The sequence below is a fragment of the Rattus norvegicus genome, chromosome 7, assembly GCF_021556685.1.
Source record: "Rattus norvegicus strain SHRSP/BbbUtx chromosome 7, alternate assembly SHRSP_T2T, whole genome shotgun sequence".
In the NCBI taxonomy this organism is placed as follows: Eukaryota; Metazoa; Chordata; class Mammalia; order Rodentia; family Muridae; genus Rattus; species Rattus norvegicus.
This window is the reverse complement of record NC_141540.1, coordinates 6461547-6473821: the sequence shown is the minus strand read 5'-3', so window position 1 is coordinate 6473821 and position 12275 is coordinate 6461547. Positions and strand designations below refer to the sequence as shown.

At 52.3% G+C, this 12275-nt stretch overlaps 2 protein-coding genes across 5 annotated transcripts in view; one reads left to right on the top strand and one right to left on the bottom strand.

Annotated features, from left to right (window-relative positions):
• The first annotated feature begins 3053 nt into the window (after window positions 1-3053).
• Gdf11 (growth differentiation factor 11) lies at window positions 3054-12047 on the top strand. Its single transcript, NM_017203.1, is given in 3 exon segments — window positions 3054-3525; window positions 7897-8294; window positions 8905-12047. Coding segments are annotated over 3 exon segments (1218 nt in total). The 5' UTR covers window positions 3054-3086; the 3' UTR covers window positions 9286-12047.
• Window positions 11748-12275, bottom strand: part of Sarnp (SAP domain containing ribonucleoprotein) — a 60841-nt gene continuing 60313 nt past the window's right edge. For all 4 annotated transcript variants that reach the window (XM_087557687.1, XM_087557686.1, XM_087557681.1 and 1 more), the window contains one exon: window positions 11748-12008. The gene's annotated coding sequence lies outside the window, so the exon portion shown is untranslated. The remainder of the gene's footprint in view (window positions 12009-12275) is intronic.

The window sequence follows — 12275 nt, the reverse complement described above, 5'->3', positions numbered from 1 at the left end:
ACAGGCGTCCTAGATCTATTAGAGAAACTACGTAAGAATGGGGACTCCTGAATGATTTACCTAAAAATCTCCGCAACACTGGGACCTAGCAAAAGTTCAAATTTGGCCAAGAGCTTTGGAGAATGAAAGTTGGATGTTGGAGATCAGGCCTGGACAGGCTAAGCACAGGCATCACACTGAGCTCCAGAACTCCAGCTCCAGCTGAGAAATTGTTCTAGGGAGAATATTTGGATGAGAAAACAAGACAGGAATGCTAAATCCAGGTATGTAGTCTGGGTGACTGCCATTCATCAAGTGAATTCCACGGGGCAGGGCACATCTGAGCGGAGAGGACATCTGTACTTGGTCTGTGATGTCTGAGGAGCCTCGGGTCCCCTGGACTGGAACATTAGCTGGTATTATGCACCTATTGTTTATCCCTCACTTGTCTTTGACCTTCCACTAGATACATGTTTGAGCAAGAAGTGAAAGGAAACTGTCCATTCTCTAAAGAGGCAGAAAGGGGTGGCACCATTTCTGCTCTCAAGGTGTTTGCGTTTTCAGAGACAGGATCCCCCTATGTCACCCTGGCTAGCCTGGAACTATTTATGTGAGACCAGGCTAGCCTCTGCCTCCTAGATTAAAGACATGCTCCACTACACTTGGCTTGTTTACAGGTTTTTTGTTTGTTTGTTTTTGTTTTGTTTGTTTCCTAAAGAAAATTATATCAGAGTAATATGTTTGAAATTTTGGAATGTAACAGAATATATGGTAAAAGCAACTGGGGACTCTGAGGGATCAGAAAGGGACAAAAAGTGGATCCTAAAGAGGAAGCCCATGACCCCTTCTGCTGTTGACCGACTCCTAGGTAATCCTCACAACTGGCTGAAGGTAGAAATCATGCTGTCCATTTATAGATAAAGACCCTTGATGATAGCTTGGTGGACAAGCTCTTGCTCTGCATGCGCAGCCCCTTGGTCCTACTTCACCCCCACTCCCAATTCAAGGAACAGAGAAGAGGAATGAGAACACAGAGAGGGAGAGAAAAACTTGGTAAGATATTGAGACTCCCATGTTTTGGTCCAAAGCAAGGGAGTAAAACAGCAGTTTCTAGGTTGTGTTCCATTAGGTCCGTGTTCTAAGTGGGAATAGATCATGTGTTCAGAGCCTCTTACCTACCCTGCTTCTCCCTCAGAGCTGAACCCCAATGGTCACCCTCATTCCACTCCAGCCTCCAAATGTATTTGTTAAATTAGGTTTTAACTCCAGAGAGGAAACCAAAAACCTTCTACTTGGTCTGAGAATCCTAATAGTGAAGTTTATACATTTTTATTTATCTAATTTTTTTGAGACAGGGCCTTCCTACTGAAGTTTATACATTTTGTTCAGTGAACACTGTGTGAGACACCAGAGGAGCAAGTCTGAACTCCCTAACACTTTCAGTTTGCCAAGGGATCTCCAGAGACATGGGTCAAGGCAGGTCTACGCAAAGAGCTCTCTGGAGGCTGAGGCAGGAGGATAACTGAGTTTGAGGCCAGACTGGGATGCATTTGAGATCCTGTCTCAAAGGAGGATAAGGAAAAGGGAGTGGCAAGGGTTTGGGGGGAAGTGAAGAGGGAGAGAAAGAGAAAGGAAGGCCTGGGAAGAGGTAACCAGCATGGGTGGCTAGCACGGCAAGCTCTCTTCCTTGAGTATCTGCAGTCTCGCTGCGCTTGGGATCACACCTGAAGGCTAAGGCTGGTCCCATTCCTGAGTTGCTCCCCTTGCAGCTTCTTATCTCCACATCAGACATCTGAGTACAGACCCCGTTCCTACCCTTATGCCTAAAATTTCAAGCTCTTTCTCAGCTATGTAAGACCTTACAAACACAAAGGGCGTAACTAGGAACCCAGGAGAAGGGGTCCAGATTCCTTTCCAAGCATCACTTTCAAGCCCTACCTCATCTGGTTCTTCCCCTCGTGCCTCCCACCCTTTCCAGCCCGATCACGATCACTCTCTTTGTTCTATTAACCCTCAATTTCAAGCTCACAGTCCTCCTAGCTAGTTTTCTTCCGGTCTCAGTACTTGTCATCAACTTCTCAGCTTGTTCCTGGCCTCCTCCTCCTCTCCTGACCGGCTTGATCTCTGTGATAAGTCAGTTTGGTGTTTCATTTTATGGCTTCTTTAGACAACCTAGGCTACCTCTAGTAGCTGAGGCTATTCCCATTTCCACCTCTTCCCCTTGGGTGTCTCTCTGCGCTCCATCCAAGGCTGACTTGTCTGTTACTCGCTGCCTTGATCCTTTCTCTGCACCTGCCTCATCCGGGGCTCCCTCCAAGGTATCTCTCTCGTCCAGGGCACCGTCAGCTCCCTCTGCCCCATCTGTTCCCTTGCCCACCTCTCCTGCTCTCTCCTGTCTGTAGAATTCGGTTAGCCGCCCCTCTTTGCGCTCCACCTTTGTCTTTGACTCTCTCCACTCTAACTGTCCCACTAGTTTTTCTGGTCATCTTCGGTCTTCGCTCTTGCTCTCTAGCTAAGTCTCTCCCTTCTGTGACTTCTTTTCTCTCTTTTGTCTCTCCCTCTTCCCTTCCTATCTGGGTATCTTTGGATCTGCCTCTTCCCCCACCCCCAACCCCTACCCATCGCTCCGTCTGTCCCCGATTTCTCTGACTCGGTCCCTCCTGGCTTCCCCCCTCCCCCCCTCATCTCTCGGTCTCTTCATCTTTCTCTGGGCCCGTGCTCTCGTGCTCTCTCTCTCTCTCTCTCTCTCTCTCTCTCTCTCTCTCTCTCTCTCTCTCTCTCTCTTTTCCTCGGTTCTCTCCGGCTCCCTCTCTCGCCTCGGATGACAGCGCTACCTCTTTTGTTGGCTCCGCAGCCAATCGCGGCCGCTGACGACACGGGGGCCGGGGCTATAAAGGGCCCGGCCCGGGCTTGGGCCCCCCCAGCCGCCCGCCCCGGCCGCCCGCCCGCCCCGCCCGTACGCCCGCCGCCCCCGGCCCCCGGCCCCCCCTCGGCCGGGCAGCCCCCAATCCCGCGCCGCCCGGACCCCCTCCTCCTCCCTCTTCCCTCCGCCCCCTCCCCGCGGGACTCCGGCGTCCCCGCCCCCCAGTCCTCCCCTCCCCTGCAGCATGGTGCTCGCGGCCCCGCTGCTGCTGGGCTTCCTGCTCCTCGCCCTGGAGCTGCGGCCCCGGGGGGAGGCGGCCGAGGGCCCCGCGGCGGCGGCGGCGGCAGCGGCGGCGGCGGCCGGGGTCGGGGGGGAGCGCTCCAGCCGGCCGGCCCCGTCCGCTGCACCGGAGCCGGACGGCTGCCCCGTGTGCGTGTGGCGGCAGCACAGCCGCGAGCTGCGCCTGGAGAGCATCAAGTCGCAGATCCTGAGCAAACTGCGGCTCAAGGAGGCGCCCAACATCAGCCGGGAGGTGGTGAAGCAGCTGCTGCCCAAGGCGCCGCCGCTGCAGCAGATCCTGGATCTGCACGACTTCCAAGGCGACGCGCTGCAGCCCGAGGACTTCTTGGAAGAGGACGAGTACCACGCTACCACCGAGACGGTCATAAGCATGGCCCAGGAGAGTAAGTGGGCTGCGGGGTGTGCGCGGTGCGGTGCAGTTCGGGAAGGACCCGGAAGCCCTTTCTGCGAAAACTTGACGGATTGGGGAGCCGGGCCACTCCACACAACTTTTTTGAGCGGAGAAGATGGGCAGCGGAGTTGAGTGCACGCCCCATTCGGGGGTGGGGGGGAGGATGGCGCGTTGGGGGAGGGGGGGCAAACCGGGCAGATTGTGAGCTATTGCTTCCCATCCCTTGTGCGAAAAAGATTCAAGTTGAAGTAGTCCTAGAAACTGGCACCCAACAGTGACTTTTCTGGAGCGCTAGGTGGGAAGCTTCGGTGACCCGTGCAGTCTCAGCTGGGCCGCAGTGCCATCTTCCCGTTGCTCTGGCACCAGCACCAACACCTTGCCCGGTGCTCGGGAAGGCACCCACGGGGTTGCAAAGTGTTCTTCTAACGCCAAGGCATAGGACCTAAAGCCGGTGTCCCTGTCAGCAACCCAGCTGCCTGCCACCTTTCCTTTCTGCACCTGATCTCGCACTGTACGGTGTCCCCTAGGACCTAGAGGAGCTGTTCCTTCTTGGTGCAGAAAGAGCTCAAATAACTCAACTCCACTGCGCTTGCGACTTAACGAGTATCATTTGGTTACTCTCATCTTAGCGTCCTTACTCCCTGTCCTATCCACAGCTGGAGCCAGAGAAGACCCAGGGAGAAAGAACTAGATGAGGGGGATGGGAGAACCCAGGCATCCGAGCCCCTGGCCAAACGGAGGATGAACACTCTGATAGACAGGAGCGGCTTTGAAATTTTATGGCCTGGAAAATCCAGGCCAATACTACCGCCCCCACTGCCTCCTCTCCCTAGGGTCAGGTGACTCCCTTTCCCCTCCCCCACTGACTGTCCTCCCCCCGCCCCCCAACTCCAGGGAACCAGGCTTTCTCTATTCCCTAGTGGTTTGGCAAGCCCCCCTCCTTTGGTTTTATGGCTCTGAACAGAAGTGGGGGCTGGTTTATTGGCAGATGGGTCATAAAAAGCTAGGGGTTGCTGGAAGTCCTAGCGGCCCACCCCATGGTAGAGGTACTGGAACCCAGGTGTGCATCTGGAAGGTTGTGTGCCTGGCGCTGCCACCCAGTTTCTGCAGAATTCAACTCCAACTTGGTTAGGGTTGTAAAGACAACTCAGAGAACCAGGAAACTCTATGTGGGCACGGAGATCTGATCTTGGATTCTCAGTCTCCCTTGTTCTTATTGCTTCTACTTTTGGAAACCAGGGTCAGCCTGAGATTGACTAAGGGCAAGAATGGGGAAAGGAGTCTAGAAAACAGTTGTAGGAAATTTTCTGGAAGATGCAGGATATATAGGGAAAAGATATTCTGGTCTGTTTGATGTAAAGTGTGTATTTCCAGGGTGAGTGACCCAGCTGTAGGCTTCCTACTGCCCTTCGCTATCCCTAGGCTCCTTGAACCAGAAGGCTTGAGCCCAGAATTAACTCTGGTAGTGGGGAGCAGCAGGAAGTGAAGGGACTCTGAATGCACGAATTGGGCGGTAGCCATTAGGCCCGGGGGGTGGGAATGTACAGTGAATGAGGCTGGGTCTCACCCTGACTTCCATTTTAGTGCCACTCCAGAACTTAGGTAACCCAGGAACGGGGTTTCAAACCAGGTATTGTACTTCCCCTTTAAGAGTCTAGCTGCGACCTTAAGAGAGGGAGGGGGAGTAGAGGGGAGGGGAGGGAGAGAGAGAGGGGGGAAAAGGAAAAAGAGACTTTTATAGTCTAATCCCCAGGGACCCGCTTTAATAAGAGACTTGTGCTCTGCTAATCGGGGGAGGTGTTTGTCAGCAGAGATGGCCTCTGCTCCCCTCCCCCTGCCTCCCCTCCCCCAGCCAAACCCGGACCCCAGCCCCCACCTTTCCTAGGCTGTTCGGCCTGCCCTAGTTCCCTCTACCCTCTCACTCTCCCACTCCAGCCTTCATCCCTGGGAACCCAGCCCCCTGCTCTTCTAGGAGCCAAGCCCAGCCCCTCAGTTTGTCTCTCCTGTGCACACTAAGAGGCCCCTGCCCTCTCGCCCAACCTCCTGCCCCTGGGCCATCCAGCCTGAGTTGGGAGAGGGTGTGTGGTGGGGTGGAGGCTGTAGGCAGAGAGGGGGTTGGGCCTTTGCTGAAAATAGTGCAATGACCTCTCCCCCGCAGCACCGCCCACTAAACCTGACCTGCCGCCCGCCACCAACCCAATCAATGCAGCACAGATGTGGCCCTCCTCCCCACCAGGGCTCCAGGGCTTTACCTGCTTCTTTGTTCCTCTTTCTGCACCTTTACGTACCCCACTCGGGTCCTGCCTTTGCCCCCTTACCCTACCCAGTGCGCTCCATTCCCCAAGTACTCACTCCCCTTACTGTGGTCTACTTGGTCCGTTCCTCTGCTGGTCTTGGTCTAAGCTGTCTTCATTCTGTCTCTTCATCCTTACCTTATCACCGCCAACCTCTTCCCCCTAGAAGCATTACTGCAGATACACAGACGTAAATATGGATTCCCTCACAGAGATAGAGGAACCCTTGTCCGAAGGAACCAGACTTAAGGATATCTCGTGACCCTATCTCAGCTTCAAGTGGGATGTTTAGTTTATACAATGAACATTTATTGGGAAGCTATTAATTTTCAAGTTCTTATTTAGTGCACAGAATTATCTGTGACACTGAGAAGTATAGTGCTTAAGGTTAAATACCAGGCAACAGCCCAGGCACGTGGCTAAACCTACTTTCCTTGTTGCCAGAAGAGCCTAGGAAGAGCCTGACACTCAACATAGATTTACTGCTTGACATTATGGGAGCCACAGAAACAACAGTGGTGATAAAATATTCTCAGACATCAGCCCTCTGAGAGATGAGTATCTAATGGCAAGAAACAGATAATTGCAGCTGGACCTGGTGGTACCAGCATGTAATCCCAGCTACTCAGGAGGCTGAGGTGGGAATTTCTGAAGTTCAAAGCCTGCCTAAACTAGAGAACAAGGCCAGCCTTGGACAACTCTATCTCAAAATAAAGAGAAAGAATGAGGCTCCGTAGGGTACTTGCCTGGCAGGTGCGAGGTCCAAGGTTTGCTCCCTAGTAACACACGCACACTCACACACACACACACTCATGCACAGCTCCCTAGTAACATACACACACTCACACACACACACACTCACACGCACAGCTGTGCTGCACTCCGCTGCAGTGCATTTGGTTTATTGTCCCTTCCTGATCTTTGAATTTCCATTCCTCATCCCTACCTCCGCCTTCCAGGAGTAACACCTCTTTCTGGGGTGATGGGGAGCCAACAGGAGACAACAGAGGTTAAGTTCTCCATGGTTATGCAGATGGTAGTACTTGGGTGTGACAGACTAGGGCCTAGACTTCACCAGAACAACCTCATTTCTGATTCTACCTAGAGAATGGAAGATGAGACAGGAGAACTGCTATGAGCTGAGGCCGGCATGGGCTGTGTAGTGATTCCAGGACAGTTAGGGACATTTAACAAACTCATGTCTCATAACAAAGGCCGAGAAGAGGTTGAGGAAAGCAAAGGGATACACTGAGAGCCAACCTTGAGACTCTAGGATCTTGAACAAGGGAAACTGGCTAAAAAGTAAAGTTGGAATGTTCACTTTGTAAAGTTAGAGGCACTGCATTTAACAAGCAGAGGGAGCTTAAGGGGGAAAATGACTGCTTATAGGTGACTTATAGGTGTGTTGAATATGGTTTCTGATACTCTGGGCAAGTAGGACACTCCACAAGTTTTTCCTTCCTTGGAAGCTGAGTGTCTCCACTGGCAGTGAAGAAGCAGCAGAGGACACTTATTCTTAGGGAGAGGGATGGAGAGTCAGAAACACAGGAAATGCTTGGTGGTTCCATTCTGAAGGATGTGCTACTGGGAACCAGGAGCCTAGATCTGATGCGACTGACTTTATAAATCTGTGTCTCAGGACCCGGGGTTATGTCCTCTGATGCCTCGTTTGCTTTTTTCAGGGGAGTGGGCTGCCAGACTCCACCTGCTCATTAGATAAACCGGGGCAGAAATGTGGCAAGGTCACTTGAGGATAGCAGGTATGGTGAGAGGTGTAGCTGGCGGCGAAGGCCTCAGATGGAGGTGGATGCCACAACTATCTTAGCAGAGGGATCCTCTGTTAGGAGACATGTTGTAGGGAATAGTATAGATCAGTAAGGCCTGACAGATGCATCATCCCACTGATGAGACAATTTTAGGTGCCAGAGACATAGTAACCCACAAGACAGGCACAGAAGGGTAAAGAAGAACTGAAAAAACGGGCTGAGAGGAATCTGCTCAAGCCACCGGGGCTGCTGGACCCCTCCACAAACACCCTTTGCTGATGTTGTGCCCCTTCTCTCTTATAGCGGACCCTGCAGTGCAGACAGACGGCAGCCCTCTGTGTTGCCATTTCCACTTCAGCCCCAAGGTGATGTTCACAAAGGTACTGAAGGCCCAACTGTGGGTGTACCTCCGGCCTGTGCCCCGCCCAGCAACAGTCTACCTGCAGATCTTACGACTGAAGCCCCTAACTGGGGAAGGGACCGCAGGGGGAGGGGGTGGAGGCCGGCGTCACATCCGGATCCGGTCACTAAAAATTGAGCTACACTCACGCTCCGGCCACTGGCAGAGCATCGACTTCAAGCAAGTGCTACACAGCTGGTTTCGCCAGCCACAAAGCAACTGGGGAATCGAGATCAACGCCTTTGATCCCAGTGGCACAGACCTGGCTGTCACCTCCCTGGGGCCAGGAGCTGAGGGGCTGGTGAGCAGGGGCCTGAAGTGGTGGTGGAGGATATGTAAAACCTGTCCCCAGGAGATGGGGTTAGAAAAGTAGATGAGGAATGTGATGGTTGGGGCCAGGAACTAATTTCAGAGGAGGTGGGGTAGCAACTATCACTTTTCAGGGATTTAAGCCAGATGACAGCTGAAAACTAAAACTGGATTTGGGGTGAAGGTATCAGTTAGTGGGAGATCCGTGGGAACACAAAACTGACCCTTGGGCGTGGTGTTATCTAATCCTAGCAATGGGGAGGCCAAACAGGAGGACCAGGAGTTCTAGACTTTTTTTACTATCTTTGCTACAAAGCAATTTTGAGGTCAGCCTGCGCTACTATGAGATCCCATCTCAAAACAAAACAAAGAACCTGGCCCTTGATAAGTCCCTGGGCCAAGAATCTGATGAGGTCACATTGCCAGAAAGGAAGAACTAGGGAGCGGGAGAGATGGCTAGATGTCAGGAGAAGTGCGTACAATGACTGGGCGGGAGGTTATGGTTTGAGGTCTGATGCTTCTGTTGCGATGCAGGTAGTGGAGTGAGGTAAGAGGACTTGCTGAGGGCTATGTCACATCTCTCCCCTCTCCCTGCCCCTCAGCACCCTTTCATGGAGCTTCGAGTTCTAGAGAACACAAAGAGGTCCCGGCGGAACCTAGGCCTAGACTGCGATGAACACTCGAGTGAGTCCCGCTGCTGCCGATACCCTCTCACAGTGGACTTCGAGGCTTTTGGCTGGGACTGGATCATCGCACCTAAGCGCTACAAGGCCAACTACTGCTCCGGCCAGTGCGAATACATGTTCATGCAAAAGTATCCACACACCCACTTGGTGCAACAGGCCAACCCACGAGGCTCTGCTGGGCCCTGCTGCACCCCTACCAAGATGTCCCCAATCAACATGCTCTACTTCAATGACAAGCAGCAGATTATCTACGGCAAGATCCCTGGCATGGTGGTGGATCGATGTGGCTGCTCCTAAGGTGTGGGCTACAGTGGATGCCTCCCTCAGACCCTACCCCAAGAACCCCAGCCCTGGTCCCCATTCCCCAAGCCCTAGAGCGCCCCTCCCCACCTCTTCCCACGAACGTCACACCTTGTTCCCTGACCAAGCAGTGTGCAATACAACAGAGGGAGGCAGGTGGGGATGGAGGGGTGAGGGGTTGGGAGAAAAGAAGGGCAGTCAGGGTGGAATGTATCTGAGATTTGCAGGTGTGAAGGTTTGGCAAGAAGACAGATGTAGGGACAGAGAAAGAAGATGGAAGGATAGAGACAGAGAACAGACAGAACAGTGAGAAAGCAAAGGAACAGAGAGGCAAAAAGATTAGAGACTAAGCAGATGAGGAGAGAGACTGAAATGGGAGTAAACCGAGAGCCCTGTCCCAAGCCTGTTTTTCCACAGCAAGGTGAGAGGCTTGGTATAGTTTGGGGTAGTTCCCTGACAACTCAGTAGGAGTAAATCAGAAGTTCATTCTTAGCTTTTTCCCTCTCTCCTTCCAGTAGCAGCCGGAAGTGGAATGAGGATGGGGCAAAGTAAGGACCTGGGAGGGTTTTTTTAATTTATTTATTTATTATGACGTTTTGTTTTTTGGTATTTGGCTTTACTGGAATGGGAGGGACCTTGCCCACTGTGCCCCATTGGTCCCTTATTCCCCAAACCCTGCTCTTCCCCGGTTCCGACCTACTTAAGCACTTGTATTATGCCTCCAGGGCTGGGGATGGGGAAAGGGCAAGAGGGCTAACACATGGAGGTTTCCAACCCACAATCACCCTGACCAACCTTCTCGAGCCAAACGGGTTGAACCGAGTGGTCACGGAAGCAGTTCAGACTGTAGAGCTGGGGGACAGGGGCTGAACTCAACATCCATGAGAGCAACTAAACTACCCCTCAGGCCTACCTATTTCTGGTATTATTTAGCCAGAGGGTATAGTCTGCTCATCCCCAAATTCTCCTCAGCCAAGAGACCAAAGAGCCTGTGGAATGCCCTGCTCTCAGCCTCTGTCTTCAGGTCAATAAGAGTTAGAAGTCCCAGAGTCCCCCAGATCTGGGAAGGGTAAGGGTCAAGAAAATAGTAAAGAGGCTGAAGGTTACAGGGCATTTGAATCCAAATCACTGCTCTAGGCTAGGGAATGGCCAGCAGACCAAGGTGGAAGGGATTCTGAAGGGGGGGCATGTTAGTCCCCTAACCCAAAGCTCAGGGTGGAAGATGGAGAACAAGGGAGCAGAGTGTCTATGATTTTATCTTATTTTTGGAATATAGCAGCAGCACCTGGCAGCAGGAGGGGACAGTACAGCGGGGAAAGGCGTGTGCCAAGGCCAGGCACAGCAGAGGACGGGAGAGGCTTGGGGAGCAGGCAAGGGGTAGTTGCCACTACGAGTCACCCACTCATTCCTCCCACACTCCTGACCCACCCTCCTCTGCACTCACTGTGCCTCAGTTCCTTCCCCTTGATGGAATGAGCGGCAGCAGCACCCGCCACAGCCAAGAGATGAATTCTGAGCACTTACCACGGGCACTTTATGGACATAAAATACCTCTCGCTGTGGAACTAGATAACCAGGGCACCACAACGGTGGTGAAGAGATGTGAGGCTAAAGAGTCACAGGCTTCAGAGTACAGTACACCTCTGCTTCTCAGCTGGACAGTACCTGAAGCCAAGGAATTAAAACCTCCACACCTAACCGTACCTCGGCAGTGGCCTCTTGGCTCTAGACAAGAGTCTTAAGAGGATGGGGTAGGGAGAAGGGAGGTCACAGCAAATGATCACTAATAGAACCAGCAGTGATGGTCTGGCAGAGACTGGACTGAACCGAGCCTGACCTGGAAGGTCTGCACGTCCTAAGAGCACGCTCTCTCACTTGGGCCAGACCACAGAGAGGTCAAGGGATGTGTCCGTCCTTAGCACCTAACTCCTATTCTCATAGTGAGGAGAGGAGGAAAGGAGTCTCCGAGGAATGGACAGGGGTTCTTAAGCCTTTCAACTCACTTCTCATGTAGCAGCAGCAGCTAGTCCCAAGCCTCTCCTCTCTGGCCATTCCTAATCCTTTTTTTCCTACCCCATCTTAAAGAGCAAGACACATTTGACTATCAACACCAATCATACTTCCTTGGTGGAGGAGAGGTACAGAATAGTAAAGAGGATTGCTTTCCTCCAAAGTCAAATGCCTCTTGATCTTAGAAAGGGTAAGGGTTGGACAATTAGGTATCAGGTAAACTTCTCCATAGTTTAGAGAGCTGGGGCATTACACTTCAATTATTGCCTCTTTATTACTACCAAGTACAGGGGGAATGGGGTTGTCTTATGAATATAAACCTGAGTTGAGCCTCAGTTTCCTGGTCTTTTCTATCCCCTAAGAGGCTTGAGGATATGGCCTAGCATTCAGTGGGAGCTGGCACCTCTTCCCACACTACCTGTATGGACTGGCCGGTGCTCCTCTGAACGTATTATTAGTGTAACTCTTTATTTTGTGTATTTGTTACATCATGTGTGTGATTGCCTTTGTTAAGGGTGTCTGAGGAGTATGGGCTGACAGGGGCACTGGAATACCAGGAAAGGACTTCTTCAACAAGATCAAGGTTTCCAGGAAGGAACCATTGCAAAAAGGCCACCAGGCAGTTTTCAAGTTATGTGACAGAGGGCAAAGATGGCCAAAGGGTGCTCTGAGTTTTGGGACAGTCACATGACACAATCCAGCACTTGAACCTGAAAAAAGAAAAATAAAAGCAGTCAAAGAGCTTAATAGTTCAATGGTGAGCTCTTCTCCCCGATCGAGCATCACATCCACATCAGGGAGACCAAGAGCTGAGGAGGCTGGCTCTAAAAGTCAAAGGACTGGCGGGCTGAGGAGCACTCACTCAGGCATGGGGGAGGATGAGGAGGAGCACTCACTCAGGGCATGGGGGAGGATGAGGAGGAGCACTCACTGAGGGATGAGGAGGAGCACTCACTCAGGGCATGGGGGAGGATGAG